We start from the raw sequence: 24,084 nt of genomic DNA on the forward strand, positions 1-24,084 counted from the left end.
TCTAATCAAGTGACCCAATCCATGACTGCATCCAGCTCCCTACTTTATTATAGACATCGAAGGGTTTTACAAACATTCAAACTTATTACTCATAGGATTTCCTCTCACTCTATGGTTAACCATCCTTTAAACTCCTGTTCAGTAAAACTATTCATTCTGTCCCCATCAATGTCCTCCATTGCTTTACTCTTAACCTATTTTCTCTTGCCTTGTTTTGTTTATGTTTAGGTTTCTTCCATTTGATGTAAATCCCTCCCCTTGTCTAAATTCTTTTGTAGTTCCTTATTAATCCTTTCTGTTTGGACAACTGTCTCATTCAATAGCAGGTGAAACCCACCCCACTGGCAGAGCTCATTCCTCTTGTAGAGGTAGTGTGAGTCTCCCATAGAAAGGAATACTTCTTTCTTGCAGTAGCCCGTCAGTCTCATGTCAATTCTTCTGATCTGTCTGCTCCCATGTCAATTTGCTTGTGACTTGGATAAGATTGCTACACTTGAGATTCTAGTTTTTTTTTGTTTCGAGCTAAACTCCTGAGACATTTTCAACAAGAGCTCTCCCCCTTTCCTGCTTATGTCGTTTATTCCATCACAGATCACAACAATTGTATTCACCTTTCTCATTTTTCGGTTTTCTTCCCATCCATTGCAACTTATACCGTACTTGATACTTGTTATTGGCGACAGAGATTGCAATGTATCCACAAACTTTAGAGTCGCCCATCTCTACTGCACTTCGGTTCTATTCTTTTTCCTTAGCTATTGTTAACCAACGTCTCTTTGACTATATTACAGCTCAGCTCCCTTTCTCACAGATCATACCTGTTTTTAGATTAGATTCCCTACAGTGTGGAAACAAGTCCACACCCACCCTCCAAAGAGTAACCCATCCAGTCTTATTTCCCTCTAACTATTGCCTAACACTACGGCCAATTCACCTGACATGCACATCTTTGGACTGTGGGAGGAAACCCGCGCAGACACGGAGAGAATGTGCAAACTCCACACAGACAGTCGCCCAAGGCTGGAATCGAACCTGGGACCTTAGTGCTGTGAGACTGCAGTGCTAACCACCGAGCCACCGTGCCTCCCCACTTGGGAGGACTAGCATCTAAAGCACCTCCTCCTCAATGGCTCCCAAATCACCATTAGCCTGCTTCCCATGAGTCACACTCATGCTTTCCTGAAACTGTATTCTCCTCTAGGGCATGACAATATTCTGGGTGTAACAATTCAGAAATTCCTCCACTTCCTTTATGTCTCAAATTCTCTCCAGCTTGCAGTCTAACTCAGACACTGAAGAGATCGGAGATGGAGACACTTCCTGCAACATGTTTGCTCAGGATAGTATCACACCAACAAAATGTGATATATTGCGGTCTGAACATACACTCTGCTGCTATCTTAGACTAGTTTCATTGTATTTACTTATTTAATTATGCTAAAGTTTATGTTATGCTTAGCTTCTGGACAGCTCATTGACTTACATCACTGCTATCTGATGCGCCACTCTATAATAACTTTAGAGCTCAGGATGCTGCTTTGCATTTCTACCTGAACAACTATTATCATTTCAATATGCCCATCCAATCACTAAATCCAATAGCTAAAGCTTAGAAACTGTCACTTACACATAATGTATAATATTGCATATCAAAATTACTTACTTTCTTCTTCATAGTTTCACTCATCCCTCATTTGGTATTTATTTTGCAGTCCCAGAACAGACAAAGACAAGGAAAGGAAGCATTTGTTAAAGCAAATGTTAATTAGATCTTAAAACCATCTTGTTTATTAAATAAATCATAATATCATTTTAGTTCTTAATATGTATATATATCTGATGAATGAAGTTCAAACAGAACAATAAACTTTATTGTAAAAATATATATTTATATATTTTATCATTTAAATGTATAGAGTTTCTATGTTGCCAATAATATCTTGCTAAAATTCTATGAATCACCTCAGTGTTGGGTCTTGATAACATGTTTTAACAAATGTAAGGAAAGACTAATTTTTGTACAGCATACCTCCAAGCGTTTTTTTCATGACTAATTACAACAAATAAATTAAACAAAACCAGTGAAAATAGTGGTTTGCAAATGCATTTATTATCTGAATATGTGACATAATTTGTGGTTTATTGTACTGTACAGAGCCATTCAAAGTAAATTGTTTTAAGATTCTATTTTGGAATAATACTTTACTTTAACTTGGGGTAAAAGGATTGCCAAATGATTAAATAAGCTGCAAACCTTACCTTAAAATGATCACTCTTTCACTAGCTTATTGGTTATACACTGAAATTCAGCTATTGCATGCTCCAGGTCGTCCTTATTTAATCTCATCCCATTTACTCTTATTTTACATTAATGTACGAAACTTAATGTGGCCTATAAGCACGTTGAGTGCCATAAGATTCGGTTTAACACTATTATTCTCAGCCTTTCCTGTACTCTCACTTTCCTCCATTCAATTTGTGACCTATGCTATGCCTTTTAGCTCCATCTAACTTCCCCACTCGTGATGCCAAACAGCAACCTCTCCTGATCTAATTGAATAGGAAAGTACTGATGTGAGCACTGCAAGTGAGAGACAGCAGCTTTGGCAGTCATTTTTTTAAAAAAAATAATTGATTATAACAGCCCCAGCACATCTGTAGCAACTCTAGAATTCCTTAAATGTTAGAAGTCACACAACACCAGGATATAGACCAACAGGTTTATTTGAAATCACCAGCTTTCAAAGCACTGCTCCTTCCTCAGGTGAACAACACAGCAGCGCTCCGAAAGCTTGTGATTTCAAATAAACCTGTTGGACTATAATCTGGTGTCATGTGACTTCTGACCTTGTCTATCCCAGTCCAACACTAGTACCTCCACATTATCTTTAAAAGAAGAGAAATGTTAAGGGAGGGAGTTCCAGCAAATGAAAGCAAGTTGGCTGAAAGAGTAGCAACTGCATAATGGAACAGGAAATAAGAAAGTGGTTGATATTGGAGAAGATAAGGGCCGTGGAAAATTACAATTTCTAAGTAGAAAGTTAAATTTGTCTGTTACATTTTCAAAGTTAATATATTGTTAAAGTTAATTCTTTTAGCAATGTAACATAACTTACATTTTTTTCCTGAAAGTGCAAGTCCTATATAACTCCTGTTTATACACTGCTGCTTCTGTGAATTGTTTTATTTAAATCTATTTCCCTATTTGCAGTGGTTCTCTGAATTGGAGCCATAATGTTCAATGACTAATAACTGATTTTCAATGTGTTGGGATACATAAAGTTACTTAATACTGAATTATTAAGTTAACTGCACTATATAAAAATTAGTAACCACTTTCATCACACACAAAGAGGTATGGTATTAGTTCTACTTTCATTATCACTTGAACAGAAAGCTATTTTCATACTTGCCTACCACCACTGGAATGAAACTGAGGTCAAGGAATTATTAATGAAAGTCTGGCTTTTTGAACAATGCTGTCCAAATTGTAAGTCAATGGGTTTTTGAGAAAGTTAAAATGCAACCCTTCACATTGCAGATATTTTAATGATTCATTTTAAAACGGTTAAAGTTCTTAGCACCTTTTACATATCAAAAGGAAATATTTTGGTCAAGCTGACCGCAGTTTTATTTAAAAAATATTGTTTCACCGGGTTTTATTCAGATGTTTTAATACAGAGTTTGCCACACATTATCAACAAAAAAGTTACAATTTTCTGTGGAAAAAACAAAATACTAAAGAACACGGGTGTTAGGGCACATTCTGTAGTGTTGTGACATCTGAGAGGAGGAGTTTTGAAATGCATTCCTATGGTATGAGAGTCACAAGCAAAGGCCACATTTTTGATGCTCATCCCTAGTTAACATTAAGTGGATAATTATAGAATTCCTGCAGTGTGGAGACAGACCATTCAGCCCATCGAGTCCACACCAACCCTCCAAATACCCTATCCATGCATTTCCCATAGCTAATCCATCTAGCCCACACAGCACTGGACACTATGGACAACTTAGCATGGCCAAACCACCTGACCTGCACGTCTTTAGATTGTGGGAGGGGCACCCAGAGGAAACCCACACAGACACTGGGAGAATGTGCAAACTCCACACAAGGGTGGAATCAAATCCAGGTCCCTGGCGCTGTGAGGCAGCAGTGCTAGCCACTGAGCCGCCGTGCTGCTTTTGGGGGAAGAGTTGCAAGATTTTAACCCAATGCCAATGAAGGAATCATGATATATGTCCAAGTTGGGATGATGTGAGACTTAATAGGGAATTAGGAAATGACGGTGTTCCCATGTATCTTCAAACCTTGTGTGCCTAGGTAATGGAAGCTGCAGATTTGAGACATGATCAAAGAAGGCTGAAATGGATCCTGTAGATCCTACACATTGCAGCGTGTTTTTTCCCAAAATAAAAAGTTACCAAATTCACACATCAAAACTAAAATAATCAGTCACGATTAAAAGATGAAAAATGGTTCCAGCAACTGGGAGCACTCTGGTCAAAAGAAACTAGGAATTAAACATTTGGAAATCCCACTGAAATTGAGATATTATTGCTAACAACCTTAAATCCATTGCTCTTTTTAAGGTAAAATCTTCCACTAATTGATATTTTAATGGCAAACATATAAAGTGCTCTTGCTTCCACATATAAAATTATTTTCAAACAAAACTACAGTAAAAAAAATCAATTTTTATATAAAAAACTAAACTGTACACTATCATGAATAAACCATAATCCTGGAAAGCAGGGCTGAGAGGTGAGTGCGCTGTAGAAACATTACAGCGCAGTACAGGCCCGAAAACGGCCACGATGTTGCGCCGACCTGTGAAACCAATAGGCGTAGTACAAATTTGTAACAAAATATTGGAAGCCAGCAGGACAATGGCACCTTGACTCAAATTCCAAAAATAACTCTGCAGTACTGTGGAAAAATAGATTGCTCCTTCTGCTACCCACTGTGGTCATCATTCCACAATTTATATATCGCAAGATAATACTGCTCGTCAGGGATCAGGGCCATCAGTCTCTCCAACCATTCAATCACGGCTGATCTGTGGGCTGCCTCCTTTGTCCCATATCCCTTCATACTTTTACTGAACAAAAAAATAATCCATCTCAGATTTAAAACTAGCGACGTTCTATTAATAATGGTTGTTTTAATACTGGGTGTACTTTCACTGTAGTTTGTTCGTGCCTTATCCTATATCCTGTCATGTAAACATCCACCGTTGGTCCTTAGTGTGTGTGTGTGTGTGTGTGTGTTTTTGCATCCTGTGTATCTCCCAGTCAACAACCCTCTGGGCTATCCTGTTACCACTGATGTTTTCCTAATCCATCGTCAACTCGAGACATTTTTTTTGCCGCAAATCAGAGCTTTGTCCTGCAAAGTGTGTAGTTAAAAGACGAAAGCCTGGAATTACATCGAAAGGTGATGGACCGCGGGAGCTCGGCCACTTGAGGCAGACCCACATGCTCCGTCTGGGGAGACAGCAGGGAACGCTGCTCAGAGAGCAGGGAGCAGTGAGAGGATGTCGCAGCTACACCGTGGTCCCACACAGTCTGGACGCAGCTGTGAGGTCTTTGCTGTCCATGTCTGATCGTCCCGAAACTACGAAAGGCCAGGTCTGAAAAGTGAAATCAAGAGGATTAGGGCAAAATATTCACAAACTAAATGCTGGAAAAGCTCAGCAGGTCTGTGGAGAGAAGTCAGAGTTAACGTTTCGGGTCCAGTGACCGTTCCTCGGAATGAAATATTCCTCTGGTCCCCAGTGTGACAGCGAGGAGCTAAATATTTTCGCAAAGCCCGTTTTCCCAGCCAGCACTTGTGTTTCCGCGTTTTGAGCTCTTTAATCAACTCTGCATGAAATAACATTCAAAAGGAATACAGATCAACTTATACTGATTCTGTTAAAAATCAGACCACACCAGTGTATAGTCCAACAGTACCAGCTTCCAAATAAACCTGATAACCTGGTGTGGTGTGATTTTTAACTTCTCCGCCCCAGCCCAACACCGGCACCTCCACATCACATAAAGATTCTGTATAATTTGCAATATCTTGCAATAAGTTTGCTGCAAAAAAGAATCAACGAGATACATTTCTGAACCGATCAGCTGGCAGAACCTGGAAGATCGAATTATCAAACAGACGCTCAATAATTGGACCAATACCGACAAATGCCCATAGAGATTCATAGGTTCAAAGGGGTAACCCATCATTTCCTGACCACATGGAGTTGTACAAATGTAAACCATACGAAATCATTTGTTAAGGGTTGTTGTAAGCAGTTAACTCTGGGAGGTTATTCGTTACAATGTTATCCTGAACAGGAAGTTTACAGTTGTGCTGTTTTCTTGGCTGTTTACAAGAACAGTAAGTCCTTTCCTTTTGCATCACAACAAGAAGCCTTAACTGGGATACTCCAGATTGGTGTGGGTTCATTAGATTGATTAGGAGAAAGTGAGGACTGCAGATGCTGGAGATCAGAGCTTAAAAATGTGTTGCTGGGAAAGCGCAGCAGGTCAGGCAGCATCAAAGGAGCAGGAGAATCCTGAAGAAGGGCTCATGCCCGAAACGTCGATTCTCCTGCTCCTTTGATGCTGCCTGACCTGCTGCGCTTTTCCACCAACACATTTTTAAGCTTCATTAGATTGATTCCAGGGATGCTGAAGAGGGCTTTAGGACGATGCTGTCTGGAGTTTAGAAGATTGAGAGAAGAGTTAATTGAGGCATGTAAGATACTAAAGGGGATTGACAAACCAGACTCAGAGAGGATGTTTCCCCCTGTGGGACAATCTCGAATGAGAGCTCATAGCGAATTGAAAACAGAGATGAGGGGAGATTACATCTCTCAAAAGGGCGTGAAACTGTAGAATTCACTGCCTACTCCTGCTCCTAGTACTGATGTTCCCAGAGGTTTTAGATTAGATGTTCAAATGTAATTTTGAAAAGCCTGTCCTTCGAAATAAAACAAAGCAGGGTGAGACTCAGACAGAAGTTAATCCGGACAAGCTTTCGGGAAACGATGAGCATTTATTTTTTATAGGAGTTCACATTTTAAGTGACAACATTCCTTTGTTGTAAATGAAAACTTGAAGGAATCTTCACAGAAATGTTTAGCTTGGTGTAAACGTCCCCATTTAATAGAAATGCAAATAATTGGTAGTGTCTAATTCCAAGGCAATGTTAGTGCTTGTGAAAATCCTGCTCAATCCCAGTTACTAATCATGAGACCTCCTTTCAGCTGCACAGAATTCAGTTCCCCCTAAGATGGAAAGGATATTGTATATAGACACATAATGGAATTAGCTCAAAAACAGACATTTTATAATTTAATGAAACACGTCGAAAAAAGCAGTTGTGTTGTTTTGAAAGTTGAAGTATTTTAATTCTTATTAAAGCGGCAAAGCTTTAATATTTTAATTATGACGGTGGCACATTATGTAATTAGTGACTAATTATATAATGCGCCACCGTCATAATTCAAACATTAAAAGATTGGCCATTAAAACAATTTGACTATGTTGGTATTCAGAACCGGCCACTTTCCGAGTTGGTAGCTGACAAAATCTGTAACCAGACGATAAAATCAGCAACAAGAAATCCTGGAATCACGGTGACCCTATTATCTATAATTTGGAGATGCCGGTGTTGGACTGGGGTGTACAAAGTTAAAAATCACACAACACCAGGTTATAGTCCAACAGGTTTAATTGGAAGCACACTAGCTTTCGGAGCGACAGAATGACATCCGATTGACATGCCTGGCTTCTGTGTTAGGTTTCCCCTCAGGCAGAGTTACCCACATTTTGTGGCTAATGTCTTGGCGAGAGAAAGAAAATGTTAAGCTTTTTTTTTATCTCGGAGTGGCAAGGTGACTGTTCTTTGGAAGATCTCTCTGGTTTGTCCCATAACATTGTGGAATAGCGTTTAATGCCGCGCTGTATTCAAAAGAAAACTTCCTCATGGAGATCTCTTGCGTGTTTACTGGGGGGAGATCTGAATGTGGAACTAATATCATGCTGTGGATGCCATAATCCATGTTCGCCCCCCGCCACAGATGCACACATCCTGCTATTTTTTTCAAAGTGCGACATGGACGGTAAAGAGGCATCTGTCTGTTTTCGACTCTCGGTTGGAATGGAGAGGTTTATGTAACGGGAGAATTCAGACAGAGCAAAAACAGGCTAGTTATTGACTGGAACAGTAATCCCAAGTTAAATCACAGAGTAAGCAATTCACTTGCAACATTCACACGCTACGTCTACAAGTGCGCTTACTTTGCAACTCACCCTCGGTGCTGGTTTAATACTTGCCCTGTGTCTTTTTTTTAAGAAAACTATCCTGTTGGACAGAACTTGAAATTAAAAGACGGGATATCCACCTGCCACAATAGCAGCCCCAGGGTTAATCCCAACTACTGTGATCATCAAAATGATTGCAATCTTAGTTCATGTCACATTCACATTTCCTTACCAGATTTACCGGATGGACGTATCCATTTTCGTATTTATCGGTGGCCAGGATTTGCCTTAAATGTGCAATGTAACTAGCTGCCAGTCTGAGGGTGTCCAGTTTGGACAGTTTGGTATCTGAAGGCACCCAGGGAAGGCTGGTTTTTAACCTGGAGAAGGCTGTGCTCAGCACTCTCATCCTGGCTCTCTCTCTGGCGTTGGCAGCGTTTCTCTGAGTCTGTTTTCCCTCTTTGACTCGCTTGGGCAGTTGCTTTTTGCGGGCGCCCGGGCGCCTCTTCCTCTTGGGGATGCAGTCGGCGCACGCCTCGTCGGTGGTTTCAGCCGAGATGTAGAACCCCGTGTCGTTCGCCTCGTGCTTGAAACCGTTACACCGGAGCTGGAGCCCGTGTAGTTCCATCTCCCGCAAGTCCTCAGTGTCACTGACAGATCCAGTCGACATGACAGCGGCTCTCTGCAAAATTGAAATGGGCCTCAACTGGAAAAGGATTCCCTGTACAATTTTGTTAAATACCAAAGACCGATGCAAAAAAAAATCCTTTGTCGACAAATGAAACCCCACCTCCAGCTGGTTCTGAGTGTTTCCACTATCATTTTGTAACAGGGGGATGTACCTGCGCTATATGGATCTAACCATTCAATTGATAATGACTGAGAAACTCTACAACAGAGACTCAATTCCTCTCAACAAGGGCAGGGGGGGGGGGCGCTTCCATCCTTTTAGTTTATTTTCTTTCTTATTGAAGATCTGTTTAAACATTTTCCTACCTTACATTTACGCCTGGAGTCTGAACTTTGAAATAACACCTCATTTTTTAAAAAACTTCTGTGCCAAATGGTACGTTCCGTCAGCGTTGGGGATTCGAACTCTCACTCAAACACAGGGACTTTGCTGGAGAAACTCAGCAGGTCTGACTGTCTCCACACACACACACACAGAGAAAGCAGAGTCAACGTTTCGAGTCCAGTGCTCCTTCTTCAGAGATTTCAACCGACTTGTTTACAGCAATGGTCGTTTAAACGGCTTCTTAATTTCGGGCCATATAATTAAACATAAAACAACCCACCCTCAGTTCAGATTTTATTTTAAAAATGTTTAAAGTGTACGTCTAAATACAAATACTTCAACAAGTAAATGGCAAGTCAGGGCTCCTTTAATCTTACTGAATGAAACCCATATTTTGAATGAACTATCTTCAATTACTATTATGTGACAGAATCGTATCTCTTAAACCCTAAACATTCAAAATTATTGGCATATGATTTTTCCCGAAAAAATGTATGCTTTAATGCATGATTGGAACTTTACTTGAAGTCTAGCTATAGGGTAAGGTTAATTGAAGGGCAGCATGGTGTCTCAGCGCCAGGGACGCAGGTTCGATTCCAGCCTCAGGTGTCTGCCTGTGTGGAGTCTGCACATTCTCCCCGTGTCTGTGTGGGTTTCCTCCGGGTGCTCCGGTTTCTTCCCACAATCCAAAGATGTGCAGGTTAGGTGAATTAGCCATGCTACATTGCCCATAGTGGTAAGGTGCATTAGTCAGAGGGAAATGGGTCTGGGTGGGTTACTCTTCGGAGGGTCAGTATGGACTTGTTGGGCCAAACACTGTAAGGAATCTATTCTAATCTAGAACTCGACAATGTGTTTATTCTAGGTAAAAACAATGACTGCAGATGTTGGAAACCAGATTCTGGATTAGTGGTGCTGGAAGAGCACAGCATCCTTGGATGCTGCCTGAACTGCTGTGCTCTTCCAGCACCACTAATCCAGAAATGCGTTTATCCTAATTTATTTGTCGTCCTTTCACACAATGTTTCGCTTAGGAGTTGACTGTCTGAATACATTTGTCTTGAAACGGTAACTCCTGCGTTCTCCCCGCGGATGCTGCCAGACCCGCTGTATTACTCCAGCAACTTCTGCTTCGGTTTCAGCTCCTCAGCGTCCAGAGTTCTTTCGTGTATTTGTAGCTTCTAAACGATTGTGTTCAATTCTTGTTCTTTCACGCTTTAGATGTTCCCCTTGTATTCCTGCAATGCCTGTGTCACTGAAACGCCAAGATAGATCATTTAAAAAAAAAACCCATTTGACTTCGGTGAAGCAGGATAAGTAAAGCTTTTTTAAAAATGTTTAGCACTTCAGTTAGGAGTCAGTTGCAAGTAGCACATGTTCCATGTGGAATGTGAACGCATCTAATTGGAAGGGAAGAAGATTAGCATCTAATATAGTCTTTTAACAACAAGAATGATGATTTTATCAGAAGATATGACATTAGTGTCTGAAGAGTTGAGAGTGTTGGGGGGAGCCCTGATTGGTTGTGCAGGTATGTTCTGATTTGACCGCTCCCAGGAGATTTATGGCCGAATTGATTGATTTTGTGGACAGTTGTGGAGACCCTCTCGAGTTCAGAATGAATTCAAGTCTCACTTTCCTATCTTGGGCCTTTCTTCAATAACCGTGCGGCTGACAGCCTAGAGGAAAGGAACGGGCTCTGATCAGACCTGTGGCAGGGAATGGAACCAAATCCCTGTCAGAGGAGACCGTGCAAGTAACTCGATAAATTTTCGTGTGGGTATGGGATGCACCTCCCCACCCGCTCTTTGGTCCCACGGTTTCAACCTGTCCGATTTTATAAGCGAACATTTATAAATGAGATGACCCCCGAACGAAAATGTGGTCGAATCCTGATTGACTAAAACAAAAGTGACTTTTAAAGTCACTTATGAAAAAAGTATAATCCGGAAAATCACACACGTTGATCGAGTGTCTTTTTTCGAAACAAGGTTTCTGTTAAAGAGTCCTCTGCCGTAATTTGTTTGGCTTTATAAGTTGTTATTGCAAAGAGTTTGATGACAAAGGGTTTCTTTGGATATTTCAGACAGAGCCTGCGTAGTCTTTTATATTCGAGTCATAAAACCCAGTAGGTGAACAGAAAAAAAAAGGAAATCTCATCAAATTAATTCCAAATTCTCCTGGCATTTATAGTCAACAGAGGTTTTCTCAGGTACCCGACTAAATTGACGGTGAGTTTTCCTTTTCGGTTTCTTATTTTGACTGGAAGGGGCAGAGATTAAAACATCAGGAATTGCCAGTGTACGAAGTCTCCGTTGACAAAGGAAACCGAGCCCTATATGGATGGCTTAACCTGCAGAAATGCTCGATGCTGTGTTTGCCCCACGTTTTTCAGATCCAGTTACATCTACCGAGACAAAGTCTTAAGAAAGCAGGAAATCGATTGGCTAAGGGTTCCAGTGGGGTCAATCTTCCTTTTCCAGGGACAGATGTATTGATAAATACTCCAACGGCTAACTTGTAAACAGACTGTAGATCTCTACTAATGATACTCAAGCTCTCTAACCTGCTACACGTTGCTCTAACAATTCAAGTGCACCCCGTTACCAAACAAAATAATTAAAACTTTAAATAAATAATTCATACTGTTTCGACCTAAATGTTGCATTTCACAACGCCGAGGCCCACATTAAACCATATGTGCATTGAAATGTTGACAAAATGCAGAACATTCTCAAGTTTCAAGGATGGTCAAATATCATAAATTCAGCGCACGAAATATTCCGTTCGGTTCTTGTAGAAGTGCACAGTGCCCTTATGTACTATCATCAGGGAGATTCGTTTCTGTGTATAATGTAGCGTGGATATTGTACAATAGCGCACACAGAAACGCATCTAATAAACTCCACTAAAATGTGTAACAATTACACTATTTTTCGGTTTGTGTTTCAACAGTCCAAAGCCATCATCACTCCTCGACCCTGCTCTCCCCAGGGTCCTCCATTTCCCCACCACTCCCGCAAATCCTTCCCTTTTACGGGTCACAATGCATTGTGATCTTTCGCCGTGGTAAAATCTTACCCTAGAATTGTAGCACCCGCCTGTGTGAAGATATTATTATTAAAACATTATTATTTTACACTGATGATCCGCCGAAAAGGTCTTCCCCTATTCATACATCAAAATGGGACAGAACTTTGTGAGCTTCGATGAAATCTCTTACACTTGTTCCCGAATAGAAATGGACCTCATTACAAGAGTTTAATTCCTGTGAATCTGTTCTGTGCTGATCAGGGACTTGGTTATAGCTACAAGCAAATGTAAGGAGAATATGGGGTTTAAATTATGTTTAATCATTATACCAAAATATATGTTTAAAAACATCCTGTTGGTTTGATTTGAAATGACTGTGTTGTAAGATTACAATCCTGCCCATACTATCTGATTAAAATGGATTTTCAGTGACCTGTGACATTCTTACCTTTCAGCCACTGGGCGAGTTATCTAACCATCTCCCCATTTGCCAACTGTCAATCTCTATAGAATTAGATCCAGGTAAAATAAACGTTCTTTAAGTGCTTCGATGGCCCTTCCGGTACCAAATCGTTGCGTTATATTTAAGGGGATAATTTGTTTCCTTGCAAATAGTTTGGCGGAGACGCTTGACCAGCTCAGATTTTGTCTGGGAATATTCGAACATTTGATTCAAACGGAAGCTCAGGAGTACATCCGCACTGCAATGAGCTGCAGGGAAAGGATAATGTGTGACAGTGAGTAAAAACTATCCCCTAACCTGGGCTGAGAAATGTGCATTAAAAATAAACTTAAATATTTCCATCAATGTCACCCTACTTCAAATGTGAAGGCCGTTAATTTAACGAGTTTTGATTTTTTAACACGTTTAATCCACGCTTTCATTTACCTTGTCCGTTGTTTCCTTTAAAACGAGTTTTTTTTCCAATTCTGTCTTGCAGCCAAATTCCGAGAATGGTAAAGATTAACCAAAGAATTTTTTCTAAGGCATTGAAATGCTTCAGAATAGAAAGACATATGCACTGAAGTTATTTTAACAAAGCTACACCAGCCCTTATAATCATTAAAGATTAGAACCTCCCAAACATCTATTCAAAATAATTTGACGATACCAAAATGTCAAAATGAATGTTACCTTGGCCTAAATCCAGCTTGTTCTCTATCTATTAAAAGAGTTTTGCAGTCGGAGACATGAGTTAACAGTGCGGTATCTGAGAAGACAGACATGGAATTAAATCTGTTGATGTTGCCCGATTTGATGGTTTAACAATGTATAACGGGCGGAAATCTTTTCAGAACGATATGGGCTAACAGGATGGCAAATGCAGTTGTAGTTGCTAACTTGTGAAGTACAGCAGAAGGTTCTGGTAGTAAAAACAGGGAGAGGAGGTACTGCTTAAATAGTGGGGTTTTAACTTAGAGAAGAAAGAGTGACTTTAGCCCAGGTCTATAGGGGACTGAAGCAGGTAGCGTTTGTAAATCATTTTTATTCACTTGTGGGATGTGGGTGACGCTGGCTGGGCAGTATTTATTGGCCTTCCCAAGTCGCATTTAAGAATCATAGTCGGAGAACTGTAGAGCACAAAAACAGACCCTTCAGTCCAACTCATCCATGCCGACCAGATACCCTAAATTAATTTCGTCCCATTTGCCAGCTTTTGGCCCATATCCCTCTAAACCCTTCCTATTGATATACCCACCCAGGTGCCTTTTAAATGTTGCAATTGTACCAGCCTCCACCACTTCCTCTGGCAGATCATTCCATACACGCACCATCCTCTGCGTGAAAAAGTTGCCCATTAGGTCCTTTTTAAATCTTTCCCCTCTCACCTTAAACCTATGCCCTCTAGTTTTGGAATCCCTTAACTTGAGAAAAATTTATTAATCCCCCCATCCATGCCTCTCATGATTTTGTAAACTTTGTTAAGGTCAGCCTCTGATGCTCAGGGAAAATATCCTCACACTATTCAGTCTGTCCCTGTAGCTCAAACCCTCTAAGCCCGGCAACATCTTTGTAAATCTCTCCTGCATCCTTTCCAGCTTAACAACATCTTTCCTATAATGGGGAGACCAGAATTGAATGCAGTATTCCCAGCTAATGTCCTGCACAGCTGCAACACGACATCCCAACTCTTACACTCAATGTGCCTTCTTGACCCCCTGCTGTCTATGTTCTGTAGTTAGGGAGGGGGTTCCAGAATTTGTACCCAGCTACACTGAAGTGATGTGCAAAAGAGTCAAGAAAAACTTTTGTACTTATTAAAAACATAAAAATTGAGTAAAATAAAATGACATTCTACTTTGAAGTATAGAATTCAAGGGGAAGGTGGTGATACTGAATTTGTACACGATCTGAGGTAAGCTGCAATAATTGGAAACCTCATTCATGGAGATAAAACAGCGAGAAAGGTATAGTATGGCTGCCTGTACTTTTGCCACTGATACTTTAAAATGTGCATTTCAGGCTGAGAAATTTAAGAACATAAGAATTGATGATGAATTATTATGATAAGCTAACCAGTGGTCATTTGTTTCCATTAGTCAGCAAGATAAGTACAACTAGAATTAAAAGGGAGGTTATGGGAACTTCACAAGTTCTCCAGGAAACAATTATAACATGGAATTATCCGCACAAGCCAGCTTTGAAGAAAAATCTACAAAAGGAAATCAGCGTTCAGAAAATAATTATTGTGTGAGCGACTGGGAGTGAAATTAATGATAGGACGTCTTACATGGATTATGTGGGGAGAAAACACTGTGATTCAAAAGATATAGAATGGAGCAAAACAGAGAGGTTATCTGTGGTTTGTAAATGGGCAATTACATTTTACACAGAATATGGGGTCAATTTGAACAGAAACAATTTGAGTATGTGTGGACTAAGCTAGTGGATCAAAATTGTTTATTAATACCTGTTGGCATCTTCAGATAAAGAAGTCAATTAGGATATAACATAACTACGTTTTACATTTATTCCTCAAGTGTGGCCATCATGATTGGGCCATTTATTACTCATCACTAATGGTTTTTTTAGAAGGTGCTGTTGACTTGGCTTTTGTACTGGGAATAAGTACACCCATACTGATGTTAGAAATGGAGTGCCAGAACATTGACCCAACAAAAAGAAGGAATGGTAATATAATAGCCATGCACGATGGTGTGTGGCTTGGAGGGGAAGTTGCAGATTTGACATCCCCAAGAATCTGCTGCACATTTCCGTCTAGGTGGTAGAGGCCATGAGTTTGGGAAGGGCCAGTGGGGTGCTGTGTGTTGGATCTACTTAATGCTGCCTGCTGCTAAAATGGTTGAGTTGTGGCAGACATGTTGTAGGAGTAGATGAGAAAGAAATAGTTTACATGGGAGTGGGCAGGGAAATGCAGCTGCAACATGGGGATGCAATGGAAAGGAGGAGCTGCAAAAGGTGGGAGAAATAAAGGGGGAGGATAGAAAGAGGAGGGAGCAGTTTAAACCATGCAACAAAGGAATGCTCAACCAACTAGTAGCTAGGAGAACTTAAAATCACCAAGTTAATGCATCCCTTGAAAATATATGTGGAATCTCTAGCTTACGGCTGCATAGGCAATGATATTATGGCTTTAAGAGTTGTATTTTGTCCTTTCTTTCTAATGAAGAAAGGCTGAGACAAAGGTGATGAGCAGTCTGCTCAAATCCAATAAAGTAAACAGCTTGTGAGGCCTTAGGTTTTTATTTAAAGTGGAACAATAAAAGCAGCTTGGATGGGTGGGGTCAAGCTCCCACAGAAGCAGGATTTTTAGCTTTAGCTTTCAGCAGTTGCTGGGGTCTTGAAGCTGGATGAGGTCTTGAAGCTCTGTGTTGCAGCTAAAAGCCGGGGTTCTCTTCTTGCTGATAGAATTGCATGAGAGACAATCGGTTCTTCTGAATTTGCCCTTGCTAAGGATGTGCTAGTTAAACCAATTATTTTATTTTTATTTTTATTTTATTTGTATTTTAATTGCTGTGTAAAAATAAAACATACTTTGTTTAAAGTCAAGTAGTTTGGTCAATCAAATTGCATCTGGAATGCAACGCCTTATACTTACCTTTAAAGTGGGAAAAATTTGGGTCTAGGCTATTAATATATTTTGAGGGGGTCTGGTCTGGTCCATAACTATAAGTTCAGGCATTATTACATATGAAAAATGTAGTGGATGATGTTGCAATAAATCCTGTCAATCTGGGATTGAGATTCAAGGTGCAATGTATAAAGTTGTGTACATGCAATCGTTATGCATTAGGTGTGACCTCATCAGTTTGCAGATGGTGTGTTTAGTTTGATGGATTTTTTTTGTGCTGAAGTGTCTGTTGGTTATTTTGAACAATAAAGCTTTGCTGCTCATATATGGCTTGTTCCAAGTTAGCTATTGTGATATCTTGGAAATTAATAACTTTCTGTGGCTGAAGCTGAATAAATGGTTGATAATTAAGGATGTTGATGAATTCTTTTGATTCTTTTTCTGTCCAAATACACCAGTAGTCAACTTAATTACAGAAGGTGTTGTTAGTGTGTGGATGTATCAATGAATAAAATGAGTGCTACGATATTCTATTCCATAGGACTCAAAGTACACTGAGAATTTGCTCTATGTATGCTGAGGTAGGAAAAGCACCAGGGCCCTATGACACCTCTCCCTTGTACTAGTAGATGCTGCACACTGTTAACACTGTACACTGGTGGAAGAGGGAATGAGTGTTGAAGGTGTTGGATGGTCTGCTAGTCAAGAAGACTGCTTCATCTTGGATGTGTGAGCTTCTTGAGAATTGTTGGAGCTAGACTCAACCTGTCAGATGGCGAATATTTCATCATCCTCCTGAGTTTTGACTTGGAGATGGTAGCCAAGCTTTTGGGAGACAGGATGTGAGTTTCTCATGGCAGAATTCCTAGTCTCTGATCTGCTGTTGCCACTGCAGTATTTTTCTGCTTGGTCCAAATCAGTTTCTGATCAATGGCAATTGATGTTTATAGATTGGGATTCAAAAATTGCAATGACGTTCAGTGTCAAGAGGAGATGGTTAGATTCTCTCTTGTTTGAGGTAGTCATTACCTCACATTTGCATGGCACGAGTGGTATTTGCCAATTAACAGCCTAAGTCTGAATGTTGCCCAGGTCTTGCTGCATATGGGCATGGACTGCCTCAATGTTTGAGAAGTCACAAATGGTGCTGAACATCCCACTTCTGTCCCTATGAAGAGGGAAGGTTGTTGATGAAGCAAACTGAAGATGGTTGGGTCAAGGACACCCTCTGAGGAACTCCTGCAATGCTGTCCCAGGTCCGTGCAGATTGACCTCCAGGAACCACAACCATCTTTCTTTACATTAGCTCTGATCTGAATCAGTGGAAGATTTCCCCCTTTGTTGTAATTGTCTTCTGTCAGTCTCCTCTACTCAACTCTCCTCTATCCTACCCTCAGTCAAATGCTGCATTGGTGTGAAGGGAAGTCACTCTTATCTCATCACTGGAAATTAGCTCTATGGTCCAAGTTCTCACCAAGACTATAAAGTGGTCAAGAGCTGAGTGGCTCTGGGGTATATCAAACTGTGCATTCATGAGCAAGTTATTGCTAAGCAAGTGCTGCTCAACAGCACTGTTAGTGACACCTTCCATCACTTTTCTCATGACAGGAAGTAGACTGATAGGGCAGTAATTAGTTGGATTGAATGTTCCTAATTTTGGGCCGGCAGATCATCCCTGGCCAATTTTCAGGCAGATACCAGCATCTTGGCCATGATGCAGCTCATTATGGAACATAAATCTTCAATACTATTGCCAGAATGTTGTCAGGGCCAATGGCCTTTGAATTACCTGTAACTCCAGCCATTTCTTGGTACCATGTGGAATGAATCAAATTGGCTGAAGATTGGCATCGATGAAGCTGGGGACTTCAGGAGAAGGCCAGGGCATGCTAAGCTCAATCATCATTGAGGAATGGGACACTTATGGAACCTTCTCCCCTGATTGTAGCAGTTTTCTTACAATGTAACTAATGCAGCTTGACACCACTGGCTAGGAGCTATTCTGGACCTGCCTTTAAACATAATCTTAGCAGTTTGCAGGACTCTGTGATGGCCCGCTAGTGGGAGAATGGTCAGAACTCATTGTTGATAAGTGAATCAGCGTTACAAAGCTGCTTATAAAAGTGAATTGAATAATAGGAATATATAGCCAGGTCAATAAAATAACCACAATTAGCAGTGCAATTTAGGTGAGAGGGGAGAGATACAAAAGGATCCAGAGGAGCAATGTTTTCACACAGAGGGTGTTGAGTGTCTGGAGCAGACTGCCAGAGGTGATAGTGGAAGTGAATACAATTTCATCATTTGAGAAGCATTTGGACAGGATGGGATAGGTATGGAGTGATATGGACCAAACACAGGCAGATGGGACTGCAATTGTGAAAGCTGGGCAGCATGCACAAGTTGGTGCAGAGGGCCTGTTTCCTCGCTTGTAGACCTCTATGATTCTTTGACTCTATAAGTTTGATGAAGAATATATAAAGACTTGGTCTGGATCTACTGGAATATCAACTTTAAATGTTGGGGGAATATTGAGCTTTGGAAAGCATTTCATTAATTGCATTGTTATCAGGAAAACTTAACAATTTGAAAAAAAAAACTCTGGGAAAATGTAAATATCAAGGAGATGTGATTAATGTCTTTAAAATAATAACATAATTATGTTCTATCTGTGCGGGCAGAAAATTCATCTAATTAGATGCTGAGATTTTGTTCACCAGTTGCTAACCTCTGGTCTAACTTTCCATAATATGTAGAGAATGAAGTTTTCCTACAGGTCTTCCAAACCGGTCAAACAAAGACCCTGTGTATGAGTACCATCTGGAAGTATAGGTGTTAGCTGGAGATATCAGGGTTTAGTGCCTTGGGGAATTTTTCTAAATGTTTTTCAGAGTCAGAGAGGAGTTCCCCACAGTTTGCTGTGTATAATTAATATAAGGTTTATTTCTATTCTTTTTTACTGCCTCTTCTCGAAGATTGTGATTGCAAGGTTATTGGGGTTTCTGAGGGGGCATTAGGATAAGTGCATTGGAAAGAGATAGGTATGATCTGTTTCTCTCCTTTAAAATGACACCCATTTTGTAGTCAATAACTGGGGAATGCTGTTATGCTTACTCAGCCACAGAATTTCTATAGGCTTTTGCAATGCATTGTAACTGTATCAAATGGTCAAACTAGTGTGGTAACATCTATAGGAATCTGGGATCTGAGTGAGCACAACAAAACAGTGTGCCTTTTCAACTAATCTGATTGAAAAATCCTTCATGCAGAATTCAAACTATCATGCATAAACTTGAACATTTAATTCAATACAAATGTACAAAGCAAAATAAAATGAAGTATGAAAGAATGATTGGACTGTGAAAAAGGGACAGTAATAAAACAAGTAAAAACAAATTACAGATTTAAAAATTTCTAATTAAAATCTTGTAAATAACATTTTATTCTTGTAAATATAGATTAAAATCTTGTAAATACAGATTTTCTGGGTCAGAGAGGTTGTTTTGAAGTAATTAAGACTTACGACATTATCAAATTCACCTCTATAGTGTGTTTCAATGCTGAATCTCTCACTCAGATATTGGTATTGTAGAACTTCTGGAGCAGTCGGGTTTGTTGGGCAAATGTTTCTGAATTTCCATGTGTAACTGCAGAGGAGTGGATGCAGAAACTTGCTATCTGACTTACTCCAGAACGACTGTGAGTGCTGATAACCTCATTGTTATCAATTGCAGCATACTGGCCATGATACAGGTTTGGTGAGTTGAGTGACCTTCTTCTATTCTGCAAAACCACAATTTTGACATATATAGAAGCCTTGTCAGGTTTCACCTATTTCCAGTTAATGACTGCTCTTTTTGTGAAAACATGAATTCTTTCCGCTTTTTATTTGCCTGCAATGCTTTTAATATTGCCAAATTTACTCAGAATCAATTACAAAAATAATATACTGTAGATGTTGATCTGAGAGAGGGAAATGGTCAGTTGACAGTGTTGAATGTTGATTTTGTACAAATAGCATATGAGACATATAGACCACTTCTCCCAGTTGGCTACTTTTCAACATTACTAGAGGATCTACATTTTCTGGACATTAAAATGAACGGAGGTTCCCAAGAGGTTCTACTTGAGTATATTTAAAATAAAGTCTGGCATAACCAGATGGCTATGAAAAAGCCCACTACAAGTATGAAGACAACTGTTAGAAGTGGTCTCACAATTTTTCGTGGCAGCATGCTGGCTTGACTCCCAAGTTCCACCACCATTTTCATACAATCAAGCACCTGAAACAACTTAATATCAATGCAAAATTGGCAATATAATTGTACTACCTTGCTGTACTCCCAAACTGCTCAGCAAAAGAGCAAATACAATCAGCATGACTTAATGGTTTTATTCCACTGAATTCGCCAGCAATATAACAAAGACATTGAATTTCCATCTTACATGCCCAGTGCATCAGGTAAATTATACCCTAATCTTATTCATGTCATTGCAGTGGTTTTCAATGTATTTTAAGACAATCCGCATTTGTGTCCGAAAACGTCAATGCCCTTTCTTGTGGAGCTAGCATAATGTTTACAGAAAAGTAATGAGATGGAATTTATGTAATCCCTTGACCCAGGGGATTGAAGCATGGGCTCACATTTCCCTAACCTGCATTAGAATATGCTGGTTACTGGCATTTAATGATTAGGGAAAACTTGAAAAACTGAAACACTCTCACTGCTTCCCATCAAACTTTACAAACTTGATGACACGGATTTTTACAGGATATAAAGTTGTACAAGATTAATTAGTAAGGCCAAGCTATTCCAGTATTATTTGTTTTCTTTGATTAGTTTGGAAGGTGTGACTTTTAAGAGTTTCTAATGAGTAATCTTTTAAACTGCACATGTGTGACAGTATACTAAAAGATGTAGTTAATTGTCTAATTTATAAACACCATTTCATAAACTACATCTTTTGGTATACTGATTTATTGATATATATGCTTAATTCATTTTACTGATTTGCCATGATGAAAACCAACAACTTTGAATCTATTTTATTGAAGCAGAAAGGTTAAACATAGTACTGAGCTCAAGGCAGGATCTCTGCCCACGTTCTTATGTGAAGACAATTTAACTGGTCAGGGCTGACTAATTCTCATGAAAGTACATAGCATTCTTTTGAAGTCTCACAGAAAGTAGAGCACTTCAGAATCATTTATGGGCTACATGGGAAATGTCTCAATTTTCCATACTGCTCCTGTATTATGGCATGGATAGTGCAAGGTCATAGTTCAACTACTTTCCATTTACATATCTGATGTGTGAGGTGGTGCTGTATATTGAATAGCCACCAAATATCAGGAAAACTAATTAATTTTGCATTTATTAAATGAATAGTTTTAATGAGATTACCCATGTCTTTCTGCCTTTTAAAACTTAATTTAAATACTATGCATAAGTTATCAGCTTATGCCATCTCACCCTGTCCAACCTTCATGAACAATGACACACTAATGAATACAGAACTCCATGGAGCAGACCTGAAAAGGTGACGTCTTTGTCAATTGTTTTTAAAACTTTTCAATTCTATCCAAAGTTAAGTATATACTTACTTATCGTCCCCAGCATTATTCCTCTTTTAAATGCGTTTTCAGCCAAAACATAGCCCTCTCTTGTTAAATAGTGTCATTTTTGTAATCATGCATTTGTCCAAACATTTCATATTTATTTAAGAAAACATCGAAAAGGTTACAACATTGGTTAAATCACTGTTTAAATTAAAGTCTTCAATGTCTGCCAAATTCAGAGATTGTATTTCTTTGTATATTTATTCTCTAAAGAAAATAACAAAATAATAAAGTAACATAAAATAATAAATTAGCATTTATTATTGTCTTGGGTGAGCCTGTGTACTTCAAGATCAAGAGATCACTTTCAAAGTGTACTCCTAGGGTTTGTACACAAATGAAGCAGCCAATTCACACACAAAACAAAGCCACAACTATTGAATGAGATCCATTATTAAAAATATTCTTTTGGTTGTGTTGGTTGAAGGATGTATTTTGGTCAGGGCACTACAAGAACAACTCTGTTCTTTTTTCAACACAGCTCTGAGATTTATTTTATGCACTGTTGACCAAGAAGAAGGTGACTTTGGTTTAACATCTCATTTGCAAGGCCGTACCTCAACAATGCAGCACTGCCTCAGTACTGCAGTGGAATGTCAGCATGTATGGAATACTCATGCTCTGGGATGGAGCTTGAATCCACAACCTTAGGAGGAGCCACACGAAGAAAACTTACAAATATTGAACATTCCTGCCATGAAAGGAGATGCCATAGATCAAAGAGTATAAGTTGATCCAGTGTATAAATGAGCTGTGTTGCCAATAAGGTGCACTGAACTTGAAGACATGCCCATACAAAGCATACCATGCACAATATCATGAGAGAAGGACAGAAATTGATCCTCCAGCAAAAAGAATGAAGTACGAAGCAGCTTTGAAGCTAAGAAAAAATAACATTACTGACTCATCAAATAATAACAGGGGGAGGTAATGACCTCGTGGTATTATCACTGGACTCTAGATTAGAGTGGTGCTGGAAAAGCAAAGCAGGTCAGGCAGCATCCGAGAGGAAAATCGACGTTACGGGCAAAAGCTCTTCATCAGGAACAGAGCTCTATTTCTGATGAAGGGCTTTTGCCCGTAACGTCAATTTTCCTGCTCCTCGGATGCTGCCTGACCTGCTGTGCTTTTCCAGCACCACTCTAATCTAGACTTTGGTTTCCAACATCTGCAGTCCTTGTTTTTAAATTATCACTGGACTGTTAATCCAGAGATGCAGGTAATGTTCCATGGACCCAGGTTAGAATCCTGCCATGACAGATGGTGGAATTTGCATTCAATACAAATCTGGAATCAAGAGTCTGATGATGACCATCAATCCATTGCCAATCTTTGGAAAAACTATAATGTCTTGTAGGGAAGGAAACTGCCATCCTTGCCTGATCTAACCGGCATGTGGCTCCATACTCATAGCAATGTTGTTGACTCTTAACAGCCCTCTGGGCAATTAGAGATGGCTGGTACATACTGGCCTAGCCAATAATGCCCACATTCCAAGAATGAATTAAAAGTAAAGGGTTACAGTGAGTGAATTTGTCGTTAGTCAAAAAACTGCTACAAGAATGGAAGAATAACAGTTCTGAAGAAGATATTCAAGACCAAGCATATCACAAGAACAGAAACCAAACACTGACCTGATCTTGAGAACACATACTGGCATGTGTCCACAAAAAAATCATTGGAATGGTTACATCATCACCAGAAATACAGTGCATATATACACATTTAAGTGATTTAAATCAATCACTAAAGCCAGCAAGAATTTCAGACCAACAGCGAGTTGGTACAGCTGCTTTATGGAACAAAGAAGCCTAGTGTTGAGACAGAAGACCAAGATTGCTCAGAGACTACCAAAGGACCTTAACGCCAAAATTACCAGGTTCCAGCCATTCATCATCAGACAGCGGCACAAACAGGAGTACCAACTACGATAATTCAGCAGCACGGATGAAATGCTCATGAATTTCAATAAGTCCAGCAGGTAGAATGTGGAGTGATCAGGATAAAAACCAATTCTATTGGGAATGATAGGAAACAAGAAGCTTGCATTGACAACAGAAAAGAAAAATAGTAGCTTTGGTGATTTTCAAATATATAACTACAACATGTTTCCTGCAGGTGTTTTTGTG

At 39.7% G+C, this 24,084-nt stretch overlaps 1 protein-coding gene and 1 long non-coding RNA gene across 2 annotated transcripts in view; one reads left to right on the forward strand and one right to left on the reverse strand.

Moving 5' to 3' along the window:
* The window catches only part of LOC122549603 (uncharacterized), a 113,720-nt gene that overhangs the window by 27,780 nt on the left and 61,856 nt on the right, over positions 1-24,084 (forward strand). The window lies entirely within an intron of this gene.
* msc (musculin (activated B-cell factor-1)) lies at positions 558-9,086 on the reverse strand. The gene is made up of 2 exons (XM_043689208.2): positions 8,486-9,086; positions 558-5,633 (listed from the first exon to the last, which is right to left on the reverse strand). Exons 1-2 carry the CDS (start codon positions 8,921-8,923, stop codon positions 5,547-5,549), a joined length of 525 nt encoding a protein of 174 aa, XP_043545143.1. The 5' UTR covers positions 8,924-9,086; the 3' UTR covers positions 558-5,546.

The sequence above is a fragment of the Chiloscyllium plagiosum genome, unplaced genomic scaffold (genome assembly GCF_037043375.1).
Source record: "Chiloscyllium plagiosum isolate Xiang-an unplaced genomic scaffold, Cpla_swu_hap1 HiC_scaffold_4, whole genome shotgun sequence".
Lineage (NCBI taxonomy): Eukaryota > Metazoa > Chordata > Chondrichthyes > Orectolobiformes > Hemiscylliidae > Chiloscyllium > Chiloscyllium plagiosum.